The 26291-nt window shown below is 41.5% G+C and overlaps 1 protein-coding gene across 1 annotated transcript in view; it reads right to left on the bottom strand.

Annotated features, from left to right (window-relative positions):
- The window catches only part of COL22A1 (collagen type XXII alpha 1 chain), a gene marked incomplete at its 5' end in the record, with an annotated part of 219589 nt that overhangs the window by 88724 nt on the left and 104574 nt on the right, over window positions 1–26291 (bottom strand). Inside the window, 7 exons of the mRNA XM_075417222.1 lie at window positions 2984–3037; window positions 14501–14554; window positions 15490–15543; window positions 16430–16459; window positions 18065–18100; window positions 19825–19878; window positions 21673–21726. Coding sequence (XP_075273337.1) covers window positions 2984–3037; window positions 14501–14554; window positions 15490–15543; window positions 16430–16459; window positions 18065–18100; window positions 19825–19878; window positions 21673–21726 — 336 coding nt within the window. The remainder of the gene's footprint in view (window positions 1–2983; window positions 3038–14500; window positions 14555–15489; window positions 15544–16429; window positions 16460–18064; window positions 18101–19824; window positions 19879–21672; window positions 21727–26291) is intronic.

The following is a 26291-nucleotide window of genomic DNA, read 5'->3' as shown; positions in this document are numbered from 1 at the left end:
ATTTCAACTGAAAGCACTTTACAGAAATGCTCATTTTTCAGTCTGTATTTGAACAGCCAACTGCAATAAAAGTTTGGGCCATGATTAAGGTTCCTGGAAACTAAAATAGTACAAATAAATAATAACAACATAAACACATTATGAGTTCAGATGTTTATGCCCTTGCTGCAGGAAAATCATTCATATCCACAGGGAAAATAAGACCCAGAGTGTCTACTCCATGCTTAATGATGTTGCAAGCTGCAGCATTTCTAAAGGTCACTGGAAAATAAATGCTCATTTTTGGGGGTGTTGACTGGACAACATGGAACAAATAATCACATGGACTTGTCCACCACCACAGCTGATCTAGAAGGAAAAAAACACTTAAAAATCCTTTGGTATTAAAATATAGTCTGAGTTTGTGTATGCAAGAAGAGAGGCAAAACTAGGCCTAAGCTATTGTCACAAAATATCCCCAGGCTAGCTGAGAAGTTGCCTCCTAGCTGCTGCTTCAGGATCTGATATTTAAACTAACTTTCAAATGTGACCACACCGAGTCAATGGTCCTTGAGAGTCAGACTAACATCACCTCAACTGCAGTTCATCACCGGATCTACTGACCCTGCTCCAGAGTAGCCCTCAGGCTAGTTCCCTTGCACAGCTTCCTGATCTTTCTGTGGCTTCTCAGCTGGACTGAGCATGGCAGCAACTATTTTTCTTGACAAAACCCAGCAATAACTTCAGATGGTCTTTTCTATGTCTTTCAGCAGCAAAGTGTCTTTTACAGCTCCTATATCCACTCCTTCCTTTTGCCCACACACCTATTAATGGGGAGAATCAGGTCATAAAACAAAAGTACATTGAAATTTAAAATACCAGAGGAAAGGCAGGTTATTTTAGTATCTAATCTAGTTTACGTATGACCAAGTAAACACTATGGAGATACCACAGGAATAGGTCACACAGGCTTCCATACATGACTTGGAAGAATATCCATGTAACTACAGCATAAGGTAACCACTTTTTTTCTTGGTATTTTTGGGGCATAGTCTTATTAAGAAAAAAAAAACCAAAATGCTGATGGAGTGCTTCAAAAACCTAACGTCACAAAAAGTGCTGCTAAGCTGAAAAGCCGTTTTGTCACAAACTGAATGTAAGCACTTTCTCCAAACAGAAATATGGAAATCTGCAGTAATATGTCCAGAACAGAGTGCTGCTGCAGGAATAGGAACAATATCTTTTCCATTCTTACTCAGCTGAAGTATCCCTCGATGAGGCTAGCGATTTTAACTAACACAAAATTTGCTAATTTTATTTAGCCTGTGCTGAAAGGAAAATTACTTAATGCTATGTCAGCAATTTTCTCAGACACATTTATAAAATTTCTAACACGTTCTTTTTGTGGTTTTTTTTGAAAGTTGCAGGGAACTGGAGCTGAACAAGTGTGATGATAATGTTTGGATGGATGGTGTCAGATATCTCAGAAATAATGCATGGAGAAAAATCTTCTCTCAAAAGCAAGGAAAATCCTCTCCCTGTAGTTCAGAAGTTTTGGGGGGGACATTTTAACATTATCCGATGGAAAAAAACAAACAACAAAATCTTTTAAATCCATTAGAAATATTGTCTTCATTCCTCTTGAAAGCTGCTGATGAAATACTTGCAAATCAGACACAGTACAAAAGGAAAAAGTCTTAAAAATATGTAAGCTAGTATCAAGTGGTGTTTTTCAGGGCAAGGTTCCCAGCTGGACACCAGGGTCCTCACCTGCACAGGGTCACAAGCCCTTGCATTGCCTCTCTGATATCCTCCATAGACATGTGAAATGCTCATTACAAGAAGTCTGCCACAGAAACTATTTCTAGATCATGTTTCCTTGTTACAAGGCCACAGCTTGCCAGAGGAAATAAATGAAAAATCAGAATCTGCTGTCTACAGTGTGCTGTTTGCTGCAATACACCACCAACAGCTGTAGTGATGGAGGCTCTTCATTGCTGCCCAAAACTTCATCAACTATTAAACAAAATACCAAAGCCAAAGACCCAGTTCATTAATTTATTACTGAAAAGGGAATGAACGAAAAGCTCAGTTTTGTCTTGAGTGGTCAGCTTAAAGTGAGATTGCATCTTTCCTGCTTGAGGGCATTCCTGCAGGTATTCTTCTTATTGCAGGGGTGACCCTACAACGTAACTTGGGTCAGCTGAGTTTGGCTACAAAGTTAGTAAGAAACCAAGCCACAGGCAAGTGTCAGTGTTATAACACAGCACAGTACGTGTAGATGCAAGGTGGAGCCAAATTCTCTCTGACAATGCATAATGTACACAGCACTATTTTGCCCTTATGATGTTGCAGATGGTGCAGTCTGGAGCACTATCTTGCCAAAAGCTTTTAACAAAGGAGCTAAGGGGTCATTAACTTAAGACTTCCTCACAGAGATAATGAACATTAAGTTTAAAGTCCCTGCTTCTACCTTCCTCAATAAGCCAACACCTATCCCTCTATAACAAGTAGAAATGTGAGTATCAAAGCCACAAAACCAGACTTGTCCTCAAAGAAGTGTGCTTTCTGAACAGCAAATGCCTTTTAAACTGCTTCGTCCCTCAAGACTGCAGCACAGGAGGCATATCTGCAATTGCCAATTCGCACAGCCAACGATTAGCTGAGACACTGTCCTAAATATTAGAAAACACAAATCATTGCTTTCCCTCTGGAATGATACTGCTCTAGGCACAAGCGATGGGGAAATGCTGTACAAAACACTTCCCTACGCCCCTCTTCATAGGTGCTGGAAAACCATGGAAAATAAGAGTAATTGCTGCCCGAGAGGCAGACTGCTCTCAATCACAACAGGATGAATTAGTTTGGCTCCTAAAGGTGAAATACCAAAGACAGTGCGGATGAGAACTAGGTCATGGCATGCTGCATTGTGGTTCCAAGTCACTTGTTGCCACAAGATATATTTTTCCATGTATTATATGAAAATTAAGAAAATACCGCTTACCTGAGGGCCGATCAGGCCATTGATTCCTGGGAATCCTGGTTCTCCCTTTTTACCCTGTTCAACAGAACAGCAAGTATTAAACACCAGGGCAAAGACTGCTACTGACTTTCTAAAGTACCCCAAAACTGGTAAATCATCATAATGTGGGTACACAAAACACAAAGGCTAGAAACGAAGGCAGCAGACACCATTTGGACATAAAACTCCAGTTGTCTTTGACAGGTCTGTATCTCTCCAAATTGTGATAATAGCCCCCACAGATGAAGGCTGGCCTCATGCACATCTAGACGTCTCTTACACTCTGTAGTCCCATCAGGGTGATGCCTGCAGGGGGTCAGAAAAGTCACAGTGCTGAGATACAGCCAAGGATGTTACCACATATAGACAAATGCTGAGAGGCACTTCCATTGCTGCTGTCTAGCCCTTCACCCCTTCTTCCTTGCACTGCCTCATGCATTAAAAAATACAATAATTAAGAACTCTGATGCCTGGATGAATACAAAATATTCACAATCTCTAAGCCACGAAACAGGAGTCCATGAGGCATTTCTAACTAGGGTTGGCATTACCATCAATAGACAGCGCTCACTGACTCCTCTTCAGGCAAAAAAGATTCCTGCAGAGAAAACAGACACTTCACTGGTGCAAGGAAAGGACAAGTCAGGACCCGGAGTATACCCTTGAGACAAGTTCACCTAGACTGATGCTGCGACATCTGTGTTCCCCATGGGGTTGACCTCAAATAGTCCACAGTGAAAAATCCTACACTTGAATAGGAACTACACCAGAAGAGGAAGAAAGCATGTAGTAAGGATGCATGAAGAGCTGGAGGTAAGGCAGAGGTTGGATTTATTTCTCATCTCAACAGCTGACTTGCTGTTACTTTGGGCAAGTCACATGTTTTGTGACTCAGATTTCTTCTGAAAATAATCTGTCCTTCCCTGATGTGTAATAGAAATTAAATCATTAATATTTCTGAGGTTGTTAGTAATTTACTAGGAGTGTACAAGAGGAGTCATGTAAATAACCAAAAGACAGAGAAGTGATTTTTTTCTCCCTCATTTCTATTTCTCATCTAAACTGATTTTCTTTTTAGAAGGATATTATAATTAAGCAAGTTTTGTGTCACTGATGATGTGGTTGGTCACACAGATATGTTAGAGTCTATAATTTTCCCTTTATTTTCTTCATTGAAATATGTCCAGAAACAACACCTATAAACAACAGCTTCCTGCTAACTTCAATGAATGAAAAAACTAAAACATCACAAACAAAACACATTTTCATCATATTTTCCCCTGTTTTGACTGAGATTCATTAGCTGGTGTGTCAGATTCTGATCTTTTCCTTATTTTTCTCACACAAAAGAAGTGCATCTGTCATATACAGAAGAATTTAAGAAGAAATTTGAAGGAGTGATTATTAGGTCCTTGGGTATCAGAAGGAGTTTGTAGCCATTTCCAGGACCCCAATACCCATAAGAGTCTGCATTGTATATTCAAGTACATGCATTATTTACGAGTGCTCCTTCTACTTTTTCAACATGCTTCACTTCTTTGCTTCTCAAAGCCAAAAAGAGCCTATTTTTAACCTGAAGGACTCATGTCACCACATGATTCAACATGTTTTCTACTTAAAGATGTGCATTTTGCCAACTGCCAAGGTGCTCATATGAAGGATACTGTTAAAATACTCATTTAAATACATAAATAAGCTTATGAACAGAGCATACAGGGTGCAGTGTGTGGGGCCAGACATGGGAGATGAGTATGACTGCATGTCACCTTCAGTTTCGTATCAACACGGGACCCATGCGTTAAGGTGGCTGGTTCCACAGCTACAGCACTGAGACCAGCATACAACACAGTGCAACTGACTCCTTCATGTCCCGCCAACCTTGCTGAGCACTGGGCATAATTAGCACCCACCCTGTACTTCCCCTTGCAATGTTTATGCATCTCTTTAGACTCTAATTCAGAGATAGCATTAGAGGAAGGAACCTGATATAAACACTTATGATAATCCCTTGAAGGAGCATAATGGTATTAGCTTCCTAAGTAGTCAGCCTAAATCAGGTATTGCAAGTTGAAGAGCGTGAACATACCCTGTTGTGTACTCTACACAAAACCACAATGGGTGATACATACATTAGTGTTTAGGTCAACAAAATCCCAATGAGTGTCGTAACCTTGCAAGTGAAGAGATGGAAGTAGTACATGTAGACCTGATTTGGAGGTCCACAGGAGTGTGGCTTTAGCAGCTCCAAAGCTTAAGGATGTTATCTGGTTACAATTTGTTGAACTTCTGCTTTTTGAAAACTTGATCCCACCTGTAAAATCTTTTGTGGAGAACCTGAGGAAGGTTGTAGTAGCACCTTCTCCCAAAACTCATCTCAGAAGCCAAGAAGGTGGAGGAAAGACATGTTTTGCCTCCTGTGACAAGCATGCACTGGTTGTTCTGTTGCTACACTCATGGCCAGGCACATTAAACTGTGGCAGCAATGAGAGACATGAGAGAGGCCTAGCCTTTCCTTGGGTATAATGCTGAGAAACTTTGGTGCTTATCAAAACACTGAGAAATCACTTAAAGCAACATATAATTATACTGATAAAGAGGCTGAGAGTGTAATTTCTGTGAAGGGGATATTTTGGCCACTCAGATGTTAGCCGAAATCAAACTACAACAGATTTGCACCGTAACATTACAGCCTGTCCATAAAGTACAGAAATACTTGCTGGGAGAAATTATACCTATAAGAGCAAAGCTCACCAAAATGTCACATTGCCTAATAGCATGACAGATAAAACCAGCAATTATGCTCTGTTACTTATAGTGAGAATCAGCCAAGTGTGCCAGAATGCGTATCCTTCGACTATATGGAATGCATATTTGCCTTCATCAGCAATTTGAACAATATCACAGGTAAAAATGTGTGGGTTATTAGAAATGGATATATTTACCTCACTGACAATCACAGCTTCATTTCATCAATGTTTGAACTCCCTGAAGGTACCAGTCTTTTACAGTCTCCCTATGTATTGGATAATGACAGTAAGTTATGAAGTGACAGCATCTCCCTAGCTTGAGGATATGAATACCATCAGGGTTGGCCAGCTTATGGGTGATTATTGGGGCTGTTATGACAAACCAAAAAAAGGGCCATAACAATTTCTGGACATCGAGAGACTAAACCTTGGGACTGGCTCCTTCCAAAAAGTCTACCTGATTTGCTGGTCAAACTTCTTCTCCTCTCTCTCTTGGATTATTTACACATCTGCCCCTGGAGATACCAATCAGCTAGCTCCTTCCCTTGGACCCTGTGAGTCTAAGGTTGTTCAAATCAAGGGCAGTTCATACACAGAGAGAAGAGAGCTGAAGACTGCCCATTTGAAGTTCTGACTAGCCAGAACAGGAACATTATATGCAACAACCTACTTAGACAGGAGAGACATGGGTCAAGAAGGGGAAAGTCAAATACATGTATTTCTGTCCCACCGCCAAATGCATGAAGAAGAGCTCAGCAGCTGACTAGAGATCTGATAAACTTATCTCCCTCGTGACAGCTAACAGGGATAAACTTCTCATGTGTTGGCAAGTGCTCTTAACACGTAAAACAAATATGTAACACTTACTGAGACTCATAGCCTTGTAATCTAGTTGCAAAGAGACAAGAAAGATTTGTTAAGCTCCTGTGCTGCTCTGACTTCTGGAATAAACATTCATTGGATGTGGACACATGAACACAAAAATCTACTGAAACAGGACAGCTCAATTAATGATGCAGAAGACACCCCTTTGCAACTCATTCCTGGAGCTGCACTTGTTCCTCTTGCCACCAACCTGACAGACCATAACACCAAACTTTGCAATTAGCTCACAAAAAAGGTCTTGTAGTAAAATTTTTCTAAGTTACCTCTGTTTCTACATCCCGCTCACTCTCATTCTGTGCTTCACATAAATAATTTTGTGCATGAAGTAACTTGAAAAAAGGATAAATCATATTACTTATCTGCCTGACTCATACATTGGCGTCTTAAACATGGAGAAGGATATTCGTTAAAGGTTACTATTCTAAAAAGATATTTTCCACTAAGTTTTTTTCCCCATAAGACCATTCTTACTATACTATGGGGCTCCTGTATTTTTTTTTTCATTTTGCACTGATTGTCCTTTGACCATGGGAAAACTTTGACAATGCAAATTTGGAAAATTAGGCTGCAGTACAGCACATCAAACTCAGAATGGGTCTGGATAGCTGCTACCTCATGCCCATGTGGAAACTACTGCTATAGGATAAATGTTGTCTCTTGGTTTCCTCCTGAAATTTCAATCACTTGAATGAGCCTGTATCATATCAATAAGAGGCAAATTCTTGAAATCCAAATTATTTTGAGCACATTTAAGAACCCTGTGCTTAGGCTGGATTACCCAAAGATCTGCACGCTTTCCAGGAGCATGTCATATATCTGTACCTTTTGTGTCTATCAGGCAAAAAGTTGAGTTTATTTCAAACAAATACTTCATTAGATTTGGTGTCAAAAAACTTAAGAGCAAAATCAAAGTACTACAGTTCTCTTCAATTTCACAGAAGAAAGTGGAGGACAGGAAGAGGGGAAAAAAATACTAACCCACCCTAAAATGAAATGAGACTCTCAGAGTTCTACTCCTTTTTCAGGCAGTTTTAGTAAAATCAGAGAGACAGTACTATCTATCACTCAAAGGTCTTATGGGACAGATGAGAACAGCAAAGCTTCTTTCTTCCCAACATAACCCAGTTGCCTGGTTCAGGCTGGAACTGTTATCTCCTGTCCCTAGACAGGATGAAAGGATGGACATGAATTATCAGATTACCAATTCAGCAGATGTACTGAGGAGACTCTGCATTTTTTCTGTGCCTGTAAAATACTTCAGGACCTGAAAACAAAGCAGGCTAATAGAGCAGTGCTTTTAAATTCCTGAAAGATGATTTTTTTTCTGAGCTTATGCTCGTCTTAGTGTATTTCCACTACTGGGCTACTCCTTAAAATGTACACAGCCTTCCGATTCTCTTTCTGCAGTAAATATGTCTGTCAGTGTGCAATATTACAATTACATTGAAAACACACACTCCGTATCGGAGCTCTTGGGATCGGGATGCAGGAGGAAAAGGTTCACATTCAACAAGCTTAGCTTACGGTAAATTTGGCAACCAGACCCCTATAATACCATCAGCTTTTTTTTTTAGAGCATAACAGCCCCTTCACACCCTGCTCCCAAACACATCTGGTTTCATTTCTTTCTAAATAAAGCATGAAGAAGTTGCTCTATCACATTCTTCAGTCAGCTCAGGAGCCTTTCTTTTTCTAATGCCAGTTAGGGTCCTGTAACGCCTTCTTCAGTCTGTCTTCTGCTCCCTCAGACCCCATCCTCCTACACATCAACAAATCTCAACCTCAGAGCACACTTTCTATGACTTACCAGTGACCTTTATGCTTTTGAGAACACCTAAGAGTATGCTGCTTTCTTGTCCACGACTTCTGGAAAGTTTGTCTGAGAGTAACATGGTGATGCTCGAAACAACTTGAAGGTGACCTATTGGGTATGGCTGAGCTATATCTAAAGTTCTCTATGCTTTCAGATAGCAAGGCTGGTTTGGTGGCAAGCCCTTGACAGGCAAAAGAGATGTAGAATAGACTCCTAGAATCATTTAGGATGGAAAAGACCCTTAAGATCATAGAGTCCAATTACAAACCTAACACTAACAAGTCTACCACTGAAGCATGTCCCTAAGCACCACATCTACATGTCTTTTAAATACCTCTGACAATGGTGATGAAATCATTTCCCTGGGCAGCCTGTTCCAATTCTTGATAACCCTTTCAGTGAAGAAATTTTTCCTAATATCCAATCTAAACCTTCCCTGATGCAACTTGAGGCCATTTCCTTTCGTCCCATCACTTGCAGCTTGGGAGAAGAGCCTGACACCCACCTCACTACAATCTCCTTTCAGGTAGTTGTAGAGAGCAAGACGGTCTCCCCTCAGCCTTCTTTTCTCCAGACTAAACAACCCCAGTTCCTCCAGCTTCTCCTTGTAAGACTTGTTCTATAGACCCCTCACCAGCTTTGTTGCCTTTCTCTGGACACTGCCAAGCACCTCAATGTCTTTCTTGTAGTGAGGGGCCCAAAAATGAACACAGTATTTGAGTTGCGGCCTCACCAGTGCCAAGTACTGGCGGACAATCACTTCCCTACTCCTGCTGGCCACACTATTTCTGGTACAAGCCAGGATGCTGTTGGCCTTCTTGACCACCTGAACACACTGATGGCTCATATTCAGCCGGCTGTCAACCAGTATCCCCAGGTCCTTTTCTGCCGGGCAGCTTTTTAGCCATTCTTCTCCAAGCCTGCAGCATTGCATGGAGTTGTTGTGACCCAAGTGCAGGATGCGACACTTAGCCTTGTGGAATCTGATGCAATTGGCCTCAGCCCATCTGTACAGTCTGTCCAGATCCCTCTGCAGAACCTTCCTACCTGCAAGGAGATCAGCACTTCCAACACAACTTGGTGTCATCTGCAAATTTACTGAGGGTGCACTTGACACCCTCGTCCAGATCATTGACAAAGATATTAAACAAAACTGGCTCCAATACTGAGCTAATACGGGTTCTTGGTCTTATGTGTGGTCTTAACCAATCTGTAAGATCAAGGCCAGAAGAAGCCTTGGGCGATCAGATGCCCTGGTGACAGAGCTTCTTCACCGCGCTTGGTTGTTCAGCCATACTTGCACCACACATTAGCAGAAGACTCTGCGCTGCTCCAAGAAATGTCCAGTCTAAGCAGGGGTGATGGACAAACGTTTATGCAAGCACAGTGAATGCATTTAAATGAGAGATAAAGCCTGCAGTAGCCATCTTAAGAAATTAAGTAAAGGCACTTTCTTTATTATAACACAAATGATGACTCTTTTCTAAAGATTATGCCTTGTTTATTGTCAACTGTACTACCCCATATATTCTTTTATTTCTTCAGCAATAATGGGAACAACAACTTCAGTCTAAAAGAATATCATACTTCCTCTTTTCCTAGAAATCTTGCTAAGATGTATGACCTTATTCCTGTCAGCCATACTGTCATTAGGGTATTTGGCACAATATGCCATCTTCTATGGAATCTGCACACTGTGTAGGTAGCTCCTGCATTGTATTTCTAACACCAGCCAACGTTGCCTCTGTCTTTGCATAGGTCAGGATCCTTCATTTGCAGTGGACAGTGATCTGAGAAATTAATTCCTCTATTAAATGGTTCCAAACACATCTTAAGTTCATTAGTAGTTTGTGTCAGCTGCATTACAGCTAGCTAAAGAACTACAGGCTTCTAAGAACTCCAACAAATGGTCATATCTACATCCCTGTGTTGGGACAGGTGCTCTGTTCATGTATTGACTTCATTTACCTCTTAGTTGTGAACCATAAAGAAAAACCAGGGTTGAATCATACTGCAAAACTCTAAATGCGTTACATCAGCCCCTGTGCAGCGTGCTACTTGAAAGGATCCTGAAGTCATTCTTGCACTGTAATCTGTTCCTTATTTATTATAAGATATTTATTTATTACAAGATAATAGTACTATATTATTAAATTTTCAGGAGATATAAATTGGTCCAGTATCATGTCTTGAAATACCAGAGGGACCAGCCAAGCAGATGGTTAGTGATATTCATCTGTTCTACACAGGTCTGCTAAAAGGAGTTTCAAATATTTCTCCAGTTATGTCTGATTTTTCTGTCCTTACCGTAGCAAAAAAGGCTACGTCTATGCTAAATACAGTTGGCCAGGGCTCCATATGCAAGAGCACAGGAGCCTGTGCTCATGCTGCTAAACTCTCCTCACAAATGAGGATGGTTTTTGTCATCCAGCCTGCCAGATACAGTCACCTTGCAATGCAGAGACATTTGTGGGAGACAGCTGTTTGGCTTGACCCAAAGGTGTGCTGGGGAACATGCTCAGTGTTAAACAAACCCATGCTCACACTGCTGTTCTGGCTGTTAGGTTTGCTCACTTGTACAGCCTTACACTCATACCCCTATTGACAGGGGTTGCAGAGGTGAAGAGATGCAAGTGTCTTAGATTTGAATCATAGAATAGTTTAGAATCATAGAATTGTTTAGGTTGGAAAAGACCCTTAAGATCAAGTCCAACCGTTAACTTAACATTGCCAAGTCCATCACTAAACCATGTCCCTAAGCGCCACGTCTACACATCTTTTAAACACCTCCGGGGATGGTGACTCAGCCACTTCCCTGGGCAGTGTTTTCCTGTGCTTGATAACTCTTTCAGCGAAGAAATTTCTCCTAATATCTAATCATCAAGCCAAGTCTTACCACAAGACAGGTCCGGAGCCACAAATGAGACCAAGGCATTGTGATCCCGTCCATGTCCTCCACACCAGGCTACGCTGCTAGAAAGACTTCTTGTTTGGGTGTCTGCAAGAGGGTTCACTACAGCTCTGAGCTGTGATTTCAGAGCCTGCCCTCATTTCACATACAGTCATTTAAAACTAGACTCAAATAAATATTTGTGGAGATTTCTGCTAATGGCATTTTAGCTGCTAAGACTGTCTAGAGAAATACTTTCTTTCTGCAACCAAATTTCAGTGGAGGAAAAGAGGGTTTTCAGGAGTAGTCAGCATGGATTCACCAAGGGGAAATCCTGACCAATCTGATAGCTTTCTACGATGGCATGACTGGCTGGGTAGATGAGGGGAGAGCGTGGATGTTGTCTACCTAGACTTCAGCAAGGCTTTCGACACTGTCTCCCATAACTTCCTCCTAGGGAAGCTCAGGAAGTGTGGGCTGTATGAATGGTTGGTGAGGTGGATTGAGAACTGGCTGAATGGCAGAACTCAGAGGGTTGTCATCAGCGGCGCTGAGCCTAGTTGGAGGCTGGTAACTAGTGGTGTCCCCCAGGAGTCAGTACTGGGCCCAATCTTGTTCAACTTCTTCATCAATGACCTGGATGAAGAGTTAGAATGTACCCTCAGCAAGTTTGCTGATGACACCAAACGGGGAGGTGTGGTAGATACACCGGAAGGCTGTGCTGCCATTCAGCGTGACCTGGATAGGCTGGAAAGTTGGGCAGAGAGGAACCTGATGAGGTTCAACAAGGGCAAATGCAGGGTCCTGCACCTGGGGAGGAACAACCCCATGCATCAGTACAGGCTTGGGGCGGACCTGCTGGAGAGCAGGTCTGCGGAGAGGGACCTGGGTGTCCTGGTGGACGACAGGTTAACCATGAGCCAGCAGTGTGCCCTGGCTGCCAAGAAAGCTTATGGGATCCTGGGATGCATTAGGAGGAGTGCGGCCAGTAGGTTGAGGGAGGTTCTCCTTCCCCTCTACACTGCCCTGGTGAGGCCTCATCTGGAGTACTGTGTCCAGTTCCGGGCTCCCCACTTCAATAAAGATGAGGTGGTACTGGAGAGAGTCCAGTGAAGGGCTACGAGGATGGTGAGGGGAGTGGAGCATCTCTCCTATGAGGAAAGGCTGACGGAGCTGGGCTTGTTCAGCCTGAAGAAGAGAAGGCTGCGAGGGGACCTAATAAATGCTTACAAATATCTGAAGGGTGGGTGTCAGGAGGATGGGGCCAAACTCTTTTCAGTGGTGCGCAGTGACAGGACAAGGGGCAATGGGCACAAACTGAGGCACAGGAAGTTCCGTCTGAACATGAGGAAGAACTTCTTCACTCTGAGGGTGATGGAGCACTGGAACAGGCTGCCCAGCGAGGTAGTGGAGTCTCCTTCTCTGGAGATATTCAAGACCCACCTGGACAATGTCCTTTGTAGCCTGCTGTAGGTGACCCTGCTTCGGCAGGAGGGTTGGACTAGATGACCCACAGAGGTCCCTTCCAACCCCTACCATCCTGTGATTCTGTGATTCTGTGATTATGTAAGATGGTAACTAATGCCTGGATTTCTATTTGTGATTCATCAAGAACTGTACTAATGGTGAATGAGCAGTGTCTGCTAATCTGTTCTCTCTCCCACGTGTAGGTTATCCATGTAGATCCACCAAGCCCAGGACTTTGATTCATCTCACGTATTCAGTCACAGAATAATGGCCTTTAATTAAAAAATATATCTATCCACCTAAGATGCCTGGTGACTAATAAAAACCCTTAGGAGAAGTCTAACCAGCTACACACAACAGAGTCTAGGGAAACATTCAAAGACAGTATGGATCAAATGACATCTGTAATCAAATCATCTTTAGCAGGAGCGTTTTGTGTCCTCTTGCAGATCCTGATGGATCACTGTCCTTTAGCCAGCTAATATGCTCTATTAATCTTACTGAAGAAACAATGTTTCGCAGCAGGCTTTAAAACCAGGACAATGCAGAACTTGTCAACTCAGTAGAGCACAACACAGTTACTTCCCAAAGCGATAAGGTGATATTTTCTAGAGACTGAAAAAGTACAAGAAAGCAAGTAAATGCCCTTTTCCACTGTGGCATTAACATGAGACTGCATGCCCCATCTTCCCAAGGAGAAGATTCCTAAAAGCCATGCTTACAGTTCAATTTAATGTTATGCAATTCAACAGAAAGTCTGTAGAAAACCACCTACCAAGGTACATATTTCTTCCCTGTACTGTCCTTTGCCCATAATCCTCCCATGCTCACAAGCAGCACTCTCACATCCACTCTTTTAACAGCACTGGTGCTAACTCAAGTGCAAAGCACTACAGGCAACCCCCATGATCTCCTCTATGGATTAAGCTATGAACAAGTCTCTGTGACTACTTAAAAAAGTAACACATCAAACAGCAGTACTAAGACTGAAGTGATTGCCTCCACAAAGGTTAAACAGCTTTCTCACTTCCACACTGAGCTGTTGTCTAGCAAGATGTCTTTCATAGAAATGAGCTGAAGCAAGGAAAGGCAGGTTTAGAGCATGCAGTAACAATATCTGGCCCACTATGAAATTTCCTTTTTATCAGTACTTGAATATTTCAAGACATAACTCTATGAGTCAGAGAAAATCCAGTATTTTTCTTAACAAGAGGAAACTATCTAAGCTCCTGGTGGAGACTGGTATAGCAGCTCCCATTTTGTGTGAGCTTCAGTTTGAGTACAGACCAAAAGGAATAGAAAATGGTAAGTATTGCAAGTGTCTCCATTTATTTGGCTTCCAGGACAACAGTATTTCTCTGAACTTTCAATCTGTCCGTATTACTAGTGGCTCTACACACTCAGAGTCGTATCAAGAATCCTCTTGGCAGCGAAGAGCAGATATAAAGACAGGAGAGCAAATGACAAGAAAGAAACTTTCTTAGGGTCCCACAGAGAACTGCATGTAATCTGTGGACTCCCGAGAGGTACTGAAAGTTGCTGGATCATAGAGAAAGAATAGAGGAGAGGATATGGGCTTCCAGGATCCTTAAATAAGTAGAAAAAACATATGTAAAGTGGGTCAAAGTACAAAATCTAATTGAACAAAGTTGTCCTCAGTCTCTTGAGACTTAGATTAAATAAAAACAGCAACTCACCCTTTGACCTGGTAAACCAGGGACTCCAGGCTTGCCTTCCAGACCAGCCTCTCCCTTTAGAAGTGAAAAGTTTTAGAAAGTTGACTGAGTAATTAAAACTAATGAACTATGCAACCATTTCCTAGCTGTTTTGTGCTACTGTTACTGCATGACTACCTAGACAGCTCTTACCTGATAATTATGTTGTCCTGTGAGCAGAAAAGGATAAGAAAACAGGATAGAGAAAAGTGATAATGCCCTGATTAAATACAGAGCACACAACTACATTTAAATTACATAATTAAAACCACATTTACCTAAGTAACGCATCAGCACAGTGCCATCAATTTTACAAAGCTCAATCAACAGTGAAGCACAACAAACAATTCAAAAGCAAGGAAATACATAGTATTTGCAAATGAGGCAGCAGTGACAGTCTGAACTGAGATGTCCTGCAGAGTTAGGTAATAAAATATAACCAGAATAAACTACAATTAAGTCAAAGTAAGAATGCTGGTATGTCTAAATTGTTGCAAAAATTGTGTTGAAACACAAAAACACACACACAATTATTGTTTTTTATCCACTGAATATTTTAGCCAGGCCCTTGTGGCATAAAGCCGACCCCTTTTACAGCAACTGTTGTCTGACCTTCATTAGAACGGCGGTTTACAAGTTAACAGTGGTGCCTCTCTGAGATGTGTTGAATGTCCGTACAGCTCTTCAGAGCATTAGAAATAGAAAAGAAACAGGTTCTGCATGATAACAGCCTTGAGGCAGAGTCTGCCTCTGTGTGATGACTGCCCATGTCATGGGTCCCACTTCCATATAGTCAGAGTGGCCATCCACAGCAGGAGACCTTCTCTCAACAGTGAAGAAAACAGGAGGTTGAAGGCAGGTACTGTTTAAGATCTTAGCACCTGAATAACGTATAAGATTTTGCATGTTTGCCTCACACTAGTCTGAGTTTCAGTTTCTGGGAACTGCAGCCAGTGAGAGAAACAACTTACTGGAGGTCCAGGAAGTCCAGGTTGGCCTTGTGGTCCTCGTGGCCCAGGCTCTCCCTGCAGAAATGTTTATTTAAAAAGTTTTAAAATAAGTGTATGAAAAATTACATGGGCATATTAGTCATGTTGGCCACCTTTACAGGGCCTATACCACCCCTTTCCTAATAGGTCCCAAAGAACCAGTGCAGAGACCAGCTGGTTTTCTCCTTAATCCTTTAGCTGTATGAATTATCAGCACTCATTAGACTGCACACAGACTGATCCACCCACACTCAGCAGGCATTTATCCATAACTGGCTCTTTGTTTTTCAAAGCTAGTAACTACCAAAGACACTGGGCTATCCTGGATATCCCAATAAAACACTGTGAGCTGGGGTTCTGTGGTGGAGAAAAGCAATTCTTGCAAAAACAGCTTCCACAGGCATTTCCCCTGAGCCAGCACAGCTGTGATGGGCTTTAAAGTATCATTTATGTGATGCATATCATTATATTAAATAACATTTAAATACAAATAATGTTCCTGCCAACACAAAATCAAAATTTAAATATATTTCATTTGTATGTAGGACTAACAGACTGAAGTAACAGGTGCCTCTCCCCTATCTGAGTGCCCAGGTTTAGAGACAAACTCAGCATAAAACTCAAATATAGTTTAACTTTCATATGAATACTTCCGTGGACTTCAAGAATTGCGTAGCTGACTCTCCAGTTTATACTTCTCATTAATGTTAGATTCACTGCATCTGAAAAAAACATGGCCCTTTTTCCTTTCTTATTTATATTCTCCATTGTGAAAAGGAAAACGTGTTTCCTGGTGGCCTGAAAATGCTTCTATCCACCTTAATTTTGAGGTATTATTTTAAAGCAAAATGTAATCTAACAGTCAACTGAACTACATAAAATTATCCTTTCAACGGAAGAATAGATCTTGAATCTATCTTACTTGCTCTCCTTTTAGGCCTTCAGTATGCACCTGCAATAAAAATGCAGAGTCATAAAGGAGAAAAAAGAGGAAAGACAATGCAGGAGGCGCCAGGGATATGATGGTCCCCCACAGGGTATTTTTCTCCCCTTGCCATTCCCTTGAGATGCATGCTAACTGCTACAGCTCCTCAAATCCTGTTGCAGGCTGGGGGAAATATTCTACTTAGAAAGCTCAGATTTACACAAGGTTTACTCACTCAGTTACTTAAGAAGTGATTTGTGTGGCTGTATGAACCATAAGAACTTAATTCATTATGTCATCTCTGTAAGTATGTTAGTAAAATCCCCAGCTCTTGCCTTGTTTTAAATTACAAAGATCTACTGAATGCAGAAGGCATCATATAAATAGTAGGCTGACTTTGGATATGATGCATGCTCAGCCTGTTCTCTACCCACCTCCCAGAACTTTAGGCTCCTTTTCAGGTTTTATACATATCTTTCAAAATCTCTTGGCAGCTGTTGTCGCATCATTGATTTCACATTTAAGCAGGGCAGTAAAAGGCTCTTAACCAAACAGGGGTTGTTTTCAGAGCTCTCTCTTTCTCCCTCCTTTGTTTTCTATTACATTCTGGGTAAGAAAATTGCCTGCTGCCCTTCTTCTAATTACCAGGGAGCTTCTCCTTCTTATCTTTAGCACCTTGTACTTCTTTGGCACAGTGCTAACGTAAAGGTTGCTGGTAACAGTGGTCCTTTCATGCTTTATATCAATAGTCCAAGAGTGCTGTTTCCTAATTTTAATTCGATGGTTTTGAAAGTAAGAGAGATACTCCCCAGCTGCTTTGTTACCAGCCCCTGCAGAACCCTGTTCTACACCTCTCTGCATGCTTTGTGGTAAATCTTGTTCCTCCATTCACTTGGAGATAACCTCTTCACACAGACAATACTAACCTCTGGACATCCTCATGTCCCTGCTAGTGACACCTCTGGCATCAGTGAAGGCATTGCTGAAGGCAGAGGGATGCACAAAACCATGCAGTTCTAGTACCACAGCAAAGAGCAATCCCCTCCCTTATTTTCTCATTTTTCTTTTCTGTCACTGCTTTCCTGATTTCAGCACCTCAGGTCCTAGATGTCTCACATTTCATCAGGACTTTTTCAGATATAAGCCAAGGAAAGATCATTCCCCCTCATCAGAAACCACCTTTTTCTTCTCCTATCGCAACTCTCACATCCAGCCCATGACAAAAGCACTCAGTAATTCAACTCAATTCTGAACTTTCATTTGGCTTTATAACTTTCACAGGCTCTATTTTCCAAAGGCCTCTAGGACCATCAACTCAACAACTGTCCTGGAAATCACACAGTCATGTCACAGCATTGTTCGCTCTGATGCACTTCAGGCAACGCTTTCATTGCCTCTTCAAGTCCTGATCTTCACATTTCAAAATCTCCCAAAACTGTGGCTGTGCATCTCCTTGTTGGTACTCATCATTTGCCTTCTTCAAAAATCTTCACTGCCCTAAACTCCACTTTTTTGGAAAAAATATTTAAGAACATCTCTCATTTAGTAATGTCCTCCTACGCCCAGCTTCCACCTTCTCTTCTCATGCAATAATACCTATAATGTTTGAGAAAGCTGAAAAAAAAATCTTACTGAAGAGCCAGGCAGTCCTGGAAGTCCTGGTTCACCCTGCAGGGAAACACAAAAGAAACGGAAAAATGTAACATAAAACAGAACACAACATAGACAATATATAACATAACACAAAAGAAAAGCAAATCTCTGAGTATGTTTTCCAACTGCTGTTGTACCTTCTTCTTTTCAATACCATCCATTAATTAATAGATATGCACATGTAATCCCCACTAGCTCTGTTTTCTCTACCTTATAGAAGAATGCAAGAACTGGTTGTGTTCTCTGTTACTGTGATGTTACACACAGATTTTAATGACATTTAGTGACATAAAATGAATGATGCACTGGACGCATCACAACATTAAGTCTGAACTTTAAAAACCTTGTAATTGGTGTACACATACCACACAAATAAACCTGACTGATGCTCAGATCCCTAACAGAGTCTGCAGGATGGATATTTAGGGGCCAAAATGCTTTTGATTTTTAATAAGCAAAAATTCTTTGCAGAAAGTAAAAAAGTGAGAAATGGTACCATTTTCCCCAAGTCATTTTACAGAGCAGAATCACGCTGTAAGTGTTTGCAGGACACCGAGATGCTACACCCTCTTTACATGATTTATTGCCATCTAGGCTACCAATTTGTTCCAGCCCATTTTTCTACAGCAGTGTCCACTGTTTACTATGCTTTAAAACTAAGTGTCCAGAAGGTTTATCCTGTACTTTAGGTATGGACTAAAGCAAAAAATTATCATATAGCTTCCTTTCACACTCTATTTATTCATTACTCATGTAGGGCTCTGAATGACCCAGCATATCTTTCATGCTCTTTCCTCTTAACACGTTTAACTACTATGCATTATTTATTCTAAAGAGAGTCCATACTATGCCAGAAGGATTGAAGAGACACATCAGCTGCACTGAAAGTAATGGAGTAAGGAGCTCAACATCTTCTGGAAGCACCAAATGGATGGCGTGTTATGGACTCAAGACTGCTCTCTACTGCACACATACTGGAGCACAAAGGTCTTCCTGTCGCTTATCACTTCAGTGGGTGCGCCCTGCTTGTAGGGGCCTCTGAAACCTCACCTATAGCTATTGAATCTGAGTGGGAAAGTAATGGGAAATAGCAAGATTTGTTTCCGATCTCTGCATTCTTGGATAAGACTCCCTGTTTTATCTGAAGGAGAAAAGGAGAAAGAAAATGCAGAATTGAGCATGCCTCTCCACTCATGCCAAAGAACTGGTTAGGAAACACCAAAACTATGTCGCTTTTAACAGCAAGGGAAACATAAGGATGCTCTGGAAACTCTAACAGCTCTGTAAAATAAGGAGGTCAAAATTGCTGTTGACAGCAGTGAATAATTATTTTGCAGGTAAGAGTGTTGGGCTCATTTGATTGGCATTTTCTGAGTCAATTCTGCAGTTCTTGTATCAGAAAACCAGCACCTACACAAACATATTGACATTTCTACCCACCCTTCTTAGGTGAGTAAGATTTCCTGAGCCAAAATGCTTTCTACTTGCTTCTGCTTCCACTGAGGGTTAAACTAAGAGCAGAGGAGCTATAACCAGACACAATTTAACACCCACTTCTACCCATTTAAGACTGAAGCAACGTCAGAAAAGTGAAACATTTAAATGCGTATAAGCTTCGTTTATTCCTAAATGAGATAAATATTAGGGCCAATAGCCCTGATATTTCCAGGACGGAAGGCCCAAAGAGGAATCAATAAATGTGTGTAGAAACCCCTCCCATGCATCCCATCCCAACTCACCTTTTCTCCTTTGGTCCCACTGGCACCTGGAGGGCCCAGACTGCCAGCAGGGCCCTATAAACAGGTAAAACAGAGAGAAGAATCTTTGTTTTACATACTGCAGGTCATCAGTTGCAATTCTTTTAAAGTACAGCAGAAACATCAGGCTGCAGTTTTGGGTATCAGCAGCACAGTTCTGTCTCATTGCTGGGGTAGGAGCTAATACAACATGCCAGGAGCTGTGACTCTGCTGAGTACAGAGCAAGGGGAATAAGGATGGAGATGCCACAGCAGCCACGATAACAGCAATCCAATTTCAGCTGGTTTAGAAGGATTGCAGTTCAGGGAGTACGTCAGTGTCAAACACAAAATTTAGGATAAAATTCGGGGATGAAGACTTGCCGTCTACTAGGTGTCTAGACATGAAAAAGGCAAAATATCCTCAGAAAAACCCAACTTCTATAATAGGGTGTCACTTGGAGAAATGGTTCCTTAGAAGCATTAAACAATCAGCATCCACCTTCACATTTCTCTGCAATTTCTCATTTCATCCACATTTGCTGCAAGTATAAACCAGTCCCGCAAATAACGTAACGAGCATGGTGAACATAGTTCATTGTGATTCTAGTGTTGCATCAAGCACATGAAAACATTTCCATCTTATAAGCATAGTGATAAACACTAACTAGACAAATACTTCTTAGTATAGGGTAAATGGTGGCTGAGGAACGGAGCAGAGACAAAGCAATGATTAACCGCCAAATCCCCCATGGACAAGCAGAGAAAAATGTAGTGTAATAATCTTTATCACCTTACAGAGACGAAGGTGTAGATTTAACAATGATTAAGATTGCTAATGACACTATACCTCACCATCTACACACAAAAGTCGTGTCTGGTGTGGAAACAAAAATACTTCCCAACAAAATCAAGTTGAAACTCTGGCTGTGAAAAGAGCGAGAGCAAGGCATTAGGGCAGCATGTGGCTGCGGTGCTTGCAAAGCACCTTCAGGTCAAACCCCAGGAGCCGCTTTGTCTGTGTGAGCAGTTGGATTGACCACCTGAAGGTGAACTGTCCTGAGGGTCTGACATGCAGCTCCTCCACCTCTACAAATGCAAAAACATGCCTCCAAATGATCCTTTATAGAGAGGGACATAGCAGGGGCTAGTGAAGAGGATGCAGATGCAGAAGCCTGGAGGCTTCAGTCTCAAGGGTGGCCATGATTAGCTGCTTGGCTTTTGGTAAATCACTTTTTAGCCTCTGCTTATTAGTCTGTCCTTTGCTCTTTAGACCAGAAGATCTTTGGGAGTAAAGGATGCCTCTCATTAGGTATCATACCCTGAATAATGAAAACCACCTTGTGGGATCTACAGATAGCAGCTTTAGACAAAGCATTATCTGTCTAATCAGCAGAAATGTACATTTTCTGGTTTCATCTTGTCTTAAAAATGTAAATAGTTCCAAGCCTTTCTTATAGAAAACACACCAAACATATTAAATCCAGTTCTCCCCTTTTCATGTTGTGGGAGGGAAAAACAAGTTTATAAAAATCAGGCTTAAACAATTAAAATTTTTTATATGTTTCCTTATGTTTTTAATGAAAATTCACACAAATATCTAACCTATCATGTTTAAAGGACTGGCATTTCCTTTAAGTGGATATTGCATTATAATTTAATTCTAAAACCAAACAAAAAAAAAAAGAAAACTGTGCTAACAAAGATGCTTAGAATAAGGAGTACAAAAACTGCTGGTGCAGTGGGGTCCTGCCATGACTCTGCAACCACCCAGGATAAGTCTCAGTTTTAGAATGAAACTTCCACTCATTCCAAAGAAAAGCCTCCAGTCATTGAGTTTTTGCCACATACCTGTTTCCCCTCCACACCTGGCTTTCCAGGGAACCCATCTAGGCCTTTTTCACCCTGGAAAAAGAAGAGAAGGAATCACTGTAACTCAAATCTGTGGTGTTTAAGTCACCATTCTGCAAGACATGTCCATGTTATCCACTACGAGAGTAAGGAATAAGAAGAGAAATTAGAGCCAGTCCAAGAGAGAAAATGGAAAAAGTCCCCACATCTGTACTGCAAAACATTGCTGAGACCCTCTGTCCAGTAACAAGGAGGTGAACCAAGTGTCATCAGTAGGAAACTTTTATCCTCGCTAACGTTGCTAACTGTTGGTACCTGTCTATCTAGAAAATTTAGCACTGAATAGCAGGGATGTGAATTTAGAGAGAAGAAGCAGTTGCGTGCCAGCTTTCCACGAGGGCATCCTTCCTCTGCCTGCTGAGGTGGATTCATGAAAACTGGACAAAGTGCACCGGGAGAGCATCATCCTGAAACAGCTCTTACAAAAATAATAAATCCACAATCCAGCAATAGCTCATTTTTACCCAGTTAAGAAAAACCTTTCATTTTTCCCCTTAGCTTTCTGTAACCTGGGGGAACAATTAATCTATTTCTGTATGTCTCCAGAGTTGGACAGTCCACAGAGTCCACAGGCAATCTATTCCACTACTTTGTTTTTAATAACTGAAGATATGTTTTTTTCCCCTGCAAATAAACCTTTTTCTTGCTATAGTTTCAGACTGGTATTTCTTTCCCTAACATCCCACACAGAGAGCAGACTATTCCCTTCATTTTTCCAATGGCCTTTTATGTTTTTGAAGACTTCCAAAATTTCCGCTTCAAACTTCTCTAGCCTAAACAATCTCAAATACTATCAACTTTTCTTCATGGCTATGTTTTTCAGACCTCTGGTCATTTTTGTTGCTCTCATTTGTGCACTGTCCATTTTTTCCACGTCTTCACTGTATCTAGGTGCCCAAAGCGGGACATAGCTGAGGTTCACTTTAAGCAGAACGAGTATTTCATGTGTTATAGAATATTCTTCTGTTTAAATCCCAGGATAATGTTTACTTTACCCCAAGCCCCTTTCTTCAGGACAGCTCTTTAATCAGTCCTGCTGCAGTGTGCAATTTGCTGTCACACACATATGAAGCATCCTGCAGGTGCCCCTTCTCAATGTTCCCTTCTTCTGCTTTGGGGAATTATGTTTTCAAGATCATTTTGAATCCTGACCTCCACTACACTTCCACATTCAAACTTAACACATTCTATATTGTATACTCCAGGTCCTTGATAGAGATGACAACTAGGTCAATGACATACTCCTGCTGCACCTCAGCTTTCTCTTACAGATTTTGGCCCTTGACCCTTCCAGCCTCTTTAGTTTTAAACTCTTTGAAATAGGGACTTTCTCTTACTGCATAAATGCTTAAAACTCTGTAAAATGAAATACTAATTTTGCTTCGATCCTGCACATACAGCTGAATACAAATCACCAAATACACACACACACTGCTATTGTTAACTTAAATGTACATGTAAAAATAAATTCTGTAAGTACAAGGAGTGACAGGAAAATATTAGTTTTACTCTATTTTTAAAAAAAGTTTCAGACATTTTAATTCTGGTTACTATCCCACATGGTCCCTGTTAGACCTCTGTAATTATCTGCAAACCCACACTTACGGCATCGGATTTAATTAGCTTCTTTTGAAAACTACATTGATTCAGCAAGTCAGAAACAGATTTGCAAATCAATTTATTTCTTTTTCCCCTTTAGAAAGTCAATCAAACTTCTAACAGAAATGTTATCTCAAAATGATGCATCCAAGGAATGAAATTAGAGACATCTGTACCCTACAAAAAGCAGCTGAAAACCAGCATCAGATGTCCAGATTTACTTGCTTTTGGGCCAATAGTTTCCACATTCATGGTTTCCCTTGCACTGACTGAACTAAGAGTATCCTGAATTTGAGACTCTCAGTAAGCAACAATCTGGTGGATTGCTGACAGAATGTGCAGTGTATTCTCAGGAGAATTTTTAACATCGATACACTGCAGCAACGAGTACTTCACACATGCTGTTTGAGCTGCCAAAACAGAAAAGTGTAAATGTTCTTACTGCTACTGATGGGGGCTGGGAAAGGCAAATGTATTATTTATACAAATGTATACAATAAGGCTCTTTGAAAATACTCCAAATGATTGTGCTTTCAGTTGTTTCTTCAGAAAAATCTGTCATTATAAATATTTTTTTTCCATTCCTTAAAAAAGGCTAAGGAAAGGGTTTGGTTTTTTTTATAAAGAAAGAATAAACACAATAAAAGTGTTATTCTCAAACTTTCACTTCAAGATTCCATTTGCTTTCCTTTTGCTCTACTGGTTTTTCTGCTTTTAACCAGTGGAACAAAATGGTGAAGTTTTAAGCAGCCGGGGGAAATCCCGATTCCACACAAACTTTAGTGATGTTTTCTGACCTCTACCACTTAGAAAGTGTAATGATTTTTTGGAAAAATTATTTCCCAAGAGCTTGCAGGGCCTTGGGAAAGACTGGAGGAGAGCAAACCCACCACACAGAGGGACCTAGGAGCAGCAGACCAGCTCTACTGCCTCCTTACATGAACTCTTCTCCCATACAGCCGACCAGGATTGACTAGATGGACACATCCCTATGCAGCAAAAGCAAAGCCACATGTCATGTTGAAATGCTGTGCATACCACATACATATTTGGCTTATGTTGGCAGGGAAGCTCATCACACTTAGCTCTGCAGAGTCTGTCCTGGGGTCTACAGCAAGCCCACTGGATGCAAAAGGACTTGAGATGTCATTCACACTGTGCAGTGGCTCTCCTAAAGTGCAGGTGTAACTGATAACACTGGATCTGGAAACTTCACTATAAAACCTCAGTATTTACATCGAAGGCCCCAGGATATAAGAATATAGCAGCAAGATGTGTTATGGGATATTTAGACTTTTTTTCATACTAGGGTGCAGATTCGATAGACCTATATCTAGTGCATGGGCCAGCACTCTCATCTAATATAATAAACACTTTTCCTCGCAGTCGCAAAGAAGGACAGGATGCGTAGGTGTCAGTATTCAAGTTACAGACTCAAGAGCAGACAATGAAATATTTGGCCCGCCGAATTTACGCCCACTGTTTTCACAGTAGTACTGACTGGTAGAAGTTAAAGCAATGGCAGTGGATGCTCCGAGACCAGCATTAAAGCCTGGAAAATATCACAGTACAATTGTTATAGCAGAGATCTGGCTGCTCCAGAAAAAAAATGTAAAGGGTGCTCTAATTGTGCATATCCTTTTAACGAAACAAAACCTAATTAATTTCTTCCCCACTTTAATCTTCCTCTAGCTTAGACAGCTGCCTGCCCACACACAGCTCCAGCTTCCTCTCCTATCACGGTGATGTCAGAAAGATGGATTTTCTTCCGGGAGCCAAATATTCCAGCAGATTAGACAACTTCGCCTCTGGAAAAGCAGCGGAGGCACTGGCTAGACACAACACACTGAGCCAGTCCTGTGAAGGACTGAGGCAAAAGCGCGAGGGAGATGAAATATGATCCAGTCTTTTGCTCTAGCTGTAGCAGCGAGGACAGATAATACAAGACATGGTCGTGGCTGCTTCATCATAAACAACAAAATGGAGACTGGGAACAGACACCTTAATACACGGTAAAGGTAAACACAATATCGCACACTAAGGGTCTATGGATCATTTTTCCCAGTAGGCAAAATCTTGGTGTAAATCTCTGGGTTTCTTCTCCAGAGGAGATGGAGAGTGAGAAATGGGAACAAGGCCACACTAGCAAGCTAATAACTCCCTCCTTTGCACAAACATATACAGCCAGATATCACTAAAGACCTCTTGACCACAGGCAAAGCTTCCAGACCAGTGATGAGATATTCCTGTCTCAGGATCAGCTTGAGACATAATCAAGACAGGCTATTGCTCAGGTCTGCAAGAATGGCTGTGCTGCCTCTTTTGCCTGCACGAGAAAAGGGGTGTCTTGGGTCTGACTGAGAGCCTGGTGATGCCCCATCTCCCACTGCTTGTCAGGGCAGGAGTGAACCGGTACCTGAGTCTCCTGTCAGTGGTAGAAAAATGCATTTTTGGTGGCATTTCTGGGGAGCTTTAAGCATTGCCTGACAGGTCTACAGAAGTGTCAGCATATCTGTGGTCTCTCCAAACATGACAAGCAAACAGAAATAACGAAAGACTTGCATCCACATAGCTCTCTATTTAAATGCTTATTCCAGGGATAATAGGCACTTGGTCTCTCTAGTGAACTATAAGTGTGATTCTAATCCCAGAGAGTCCTGTACTGTGTAAAACAGCTGTTCCCAGATAGAAGAGAGCGGAGAACTGAGAAGCAGCACCAGTTAGATGAAGGCTTTAACAAAGAAACTACTTGATACTCCTTAAAAATTGAGCTTATGGTGATGGGAGAAGGCAGAAACAGAAGAAGTTGGACAACCTGAGCAACTGCAGTGAGATGGGAAAAAGCTGGATGCAGGCGTTGTCAGCAGCAGTCAGTGGTCATTCACAACTCTCAGGTGGTGCACTCCACGTGGACACCCTGCTACATCTCCTCAGCGGCATCCCTTCATCCCATCCCTCCT

This window comes from Opisthocomus hoazin, chromosome 3 (assembly GCF_030867145.1).
Source record: "Opisthocomus hoazin isolate bOpiHoa1 chromosome 3, bOpiHoa1.hap1, whole genome shotgun sequence".
Lineage (NCBI taxonomy): Eukaryota > Metazoa > Chordata > Aves > Opisthocomiformes > Opisthocomidae > Opisthocomus > Opisthocomus hoazin.
Note: the sequence above shows the minus strand (reverse complement) of the source record. Positions and strands in the feature narration are given on the sequence as shown.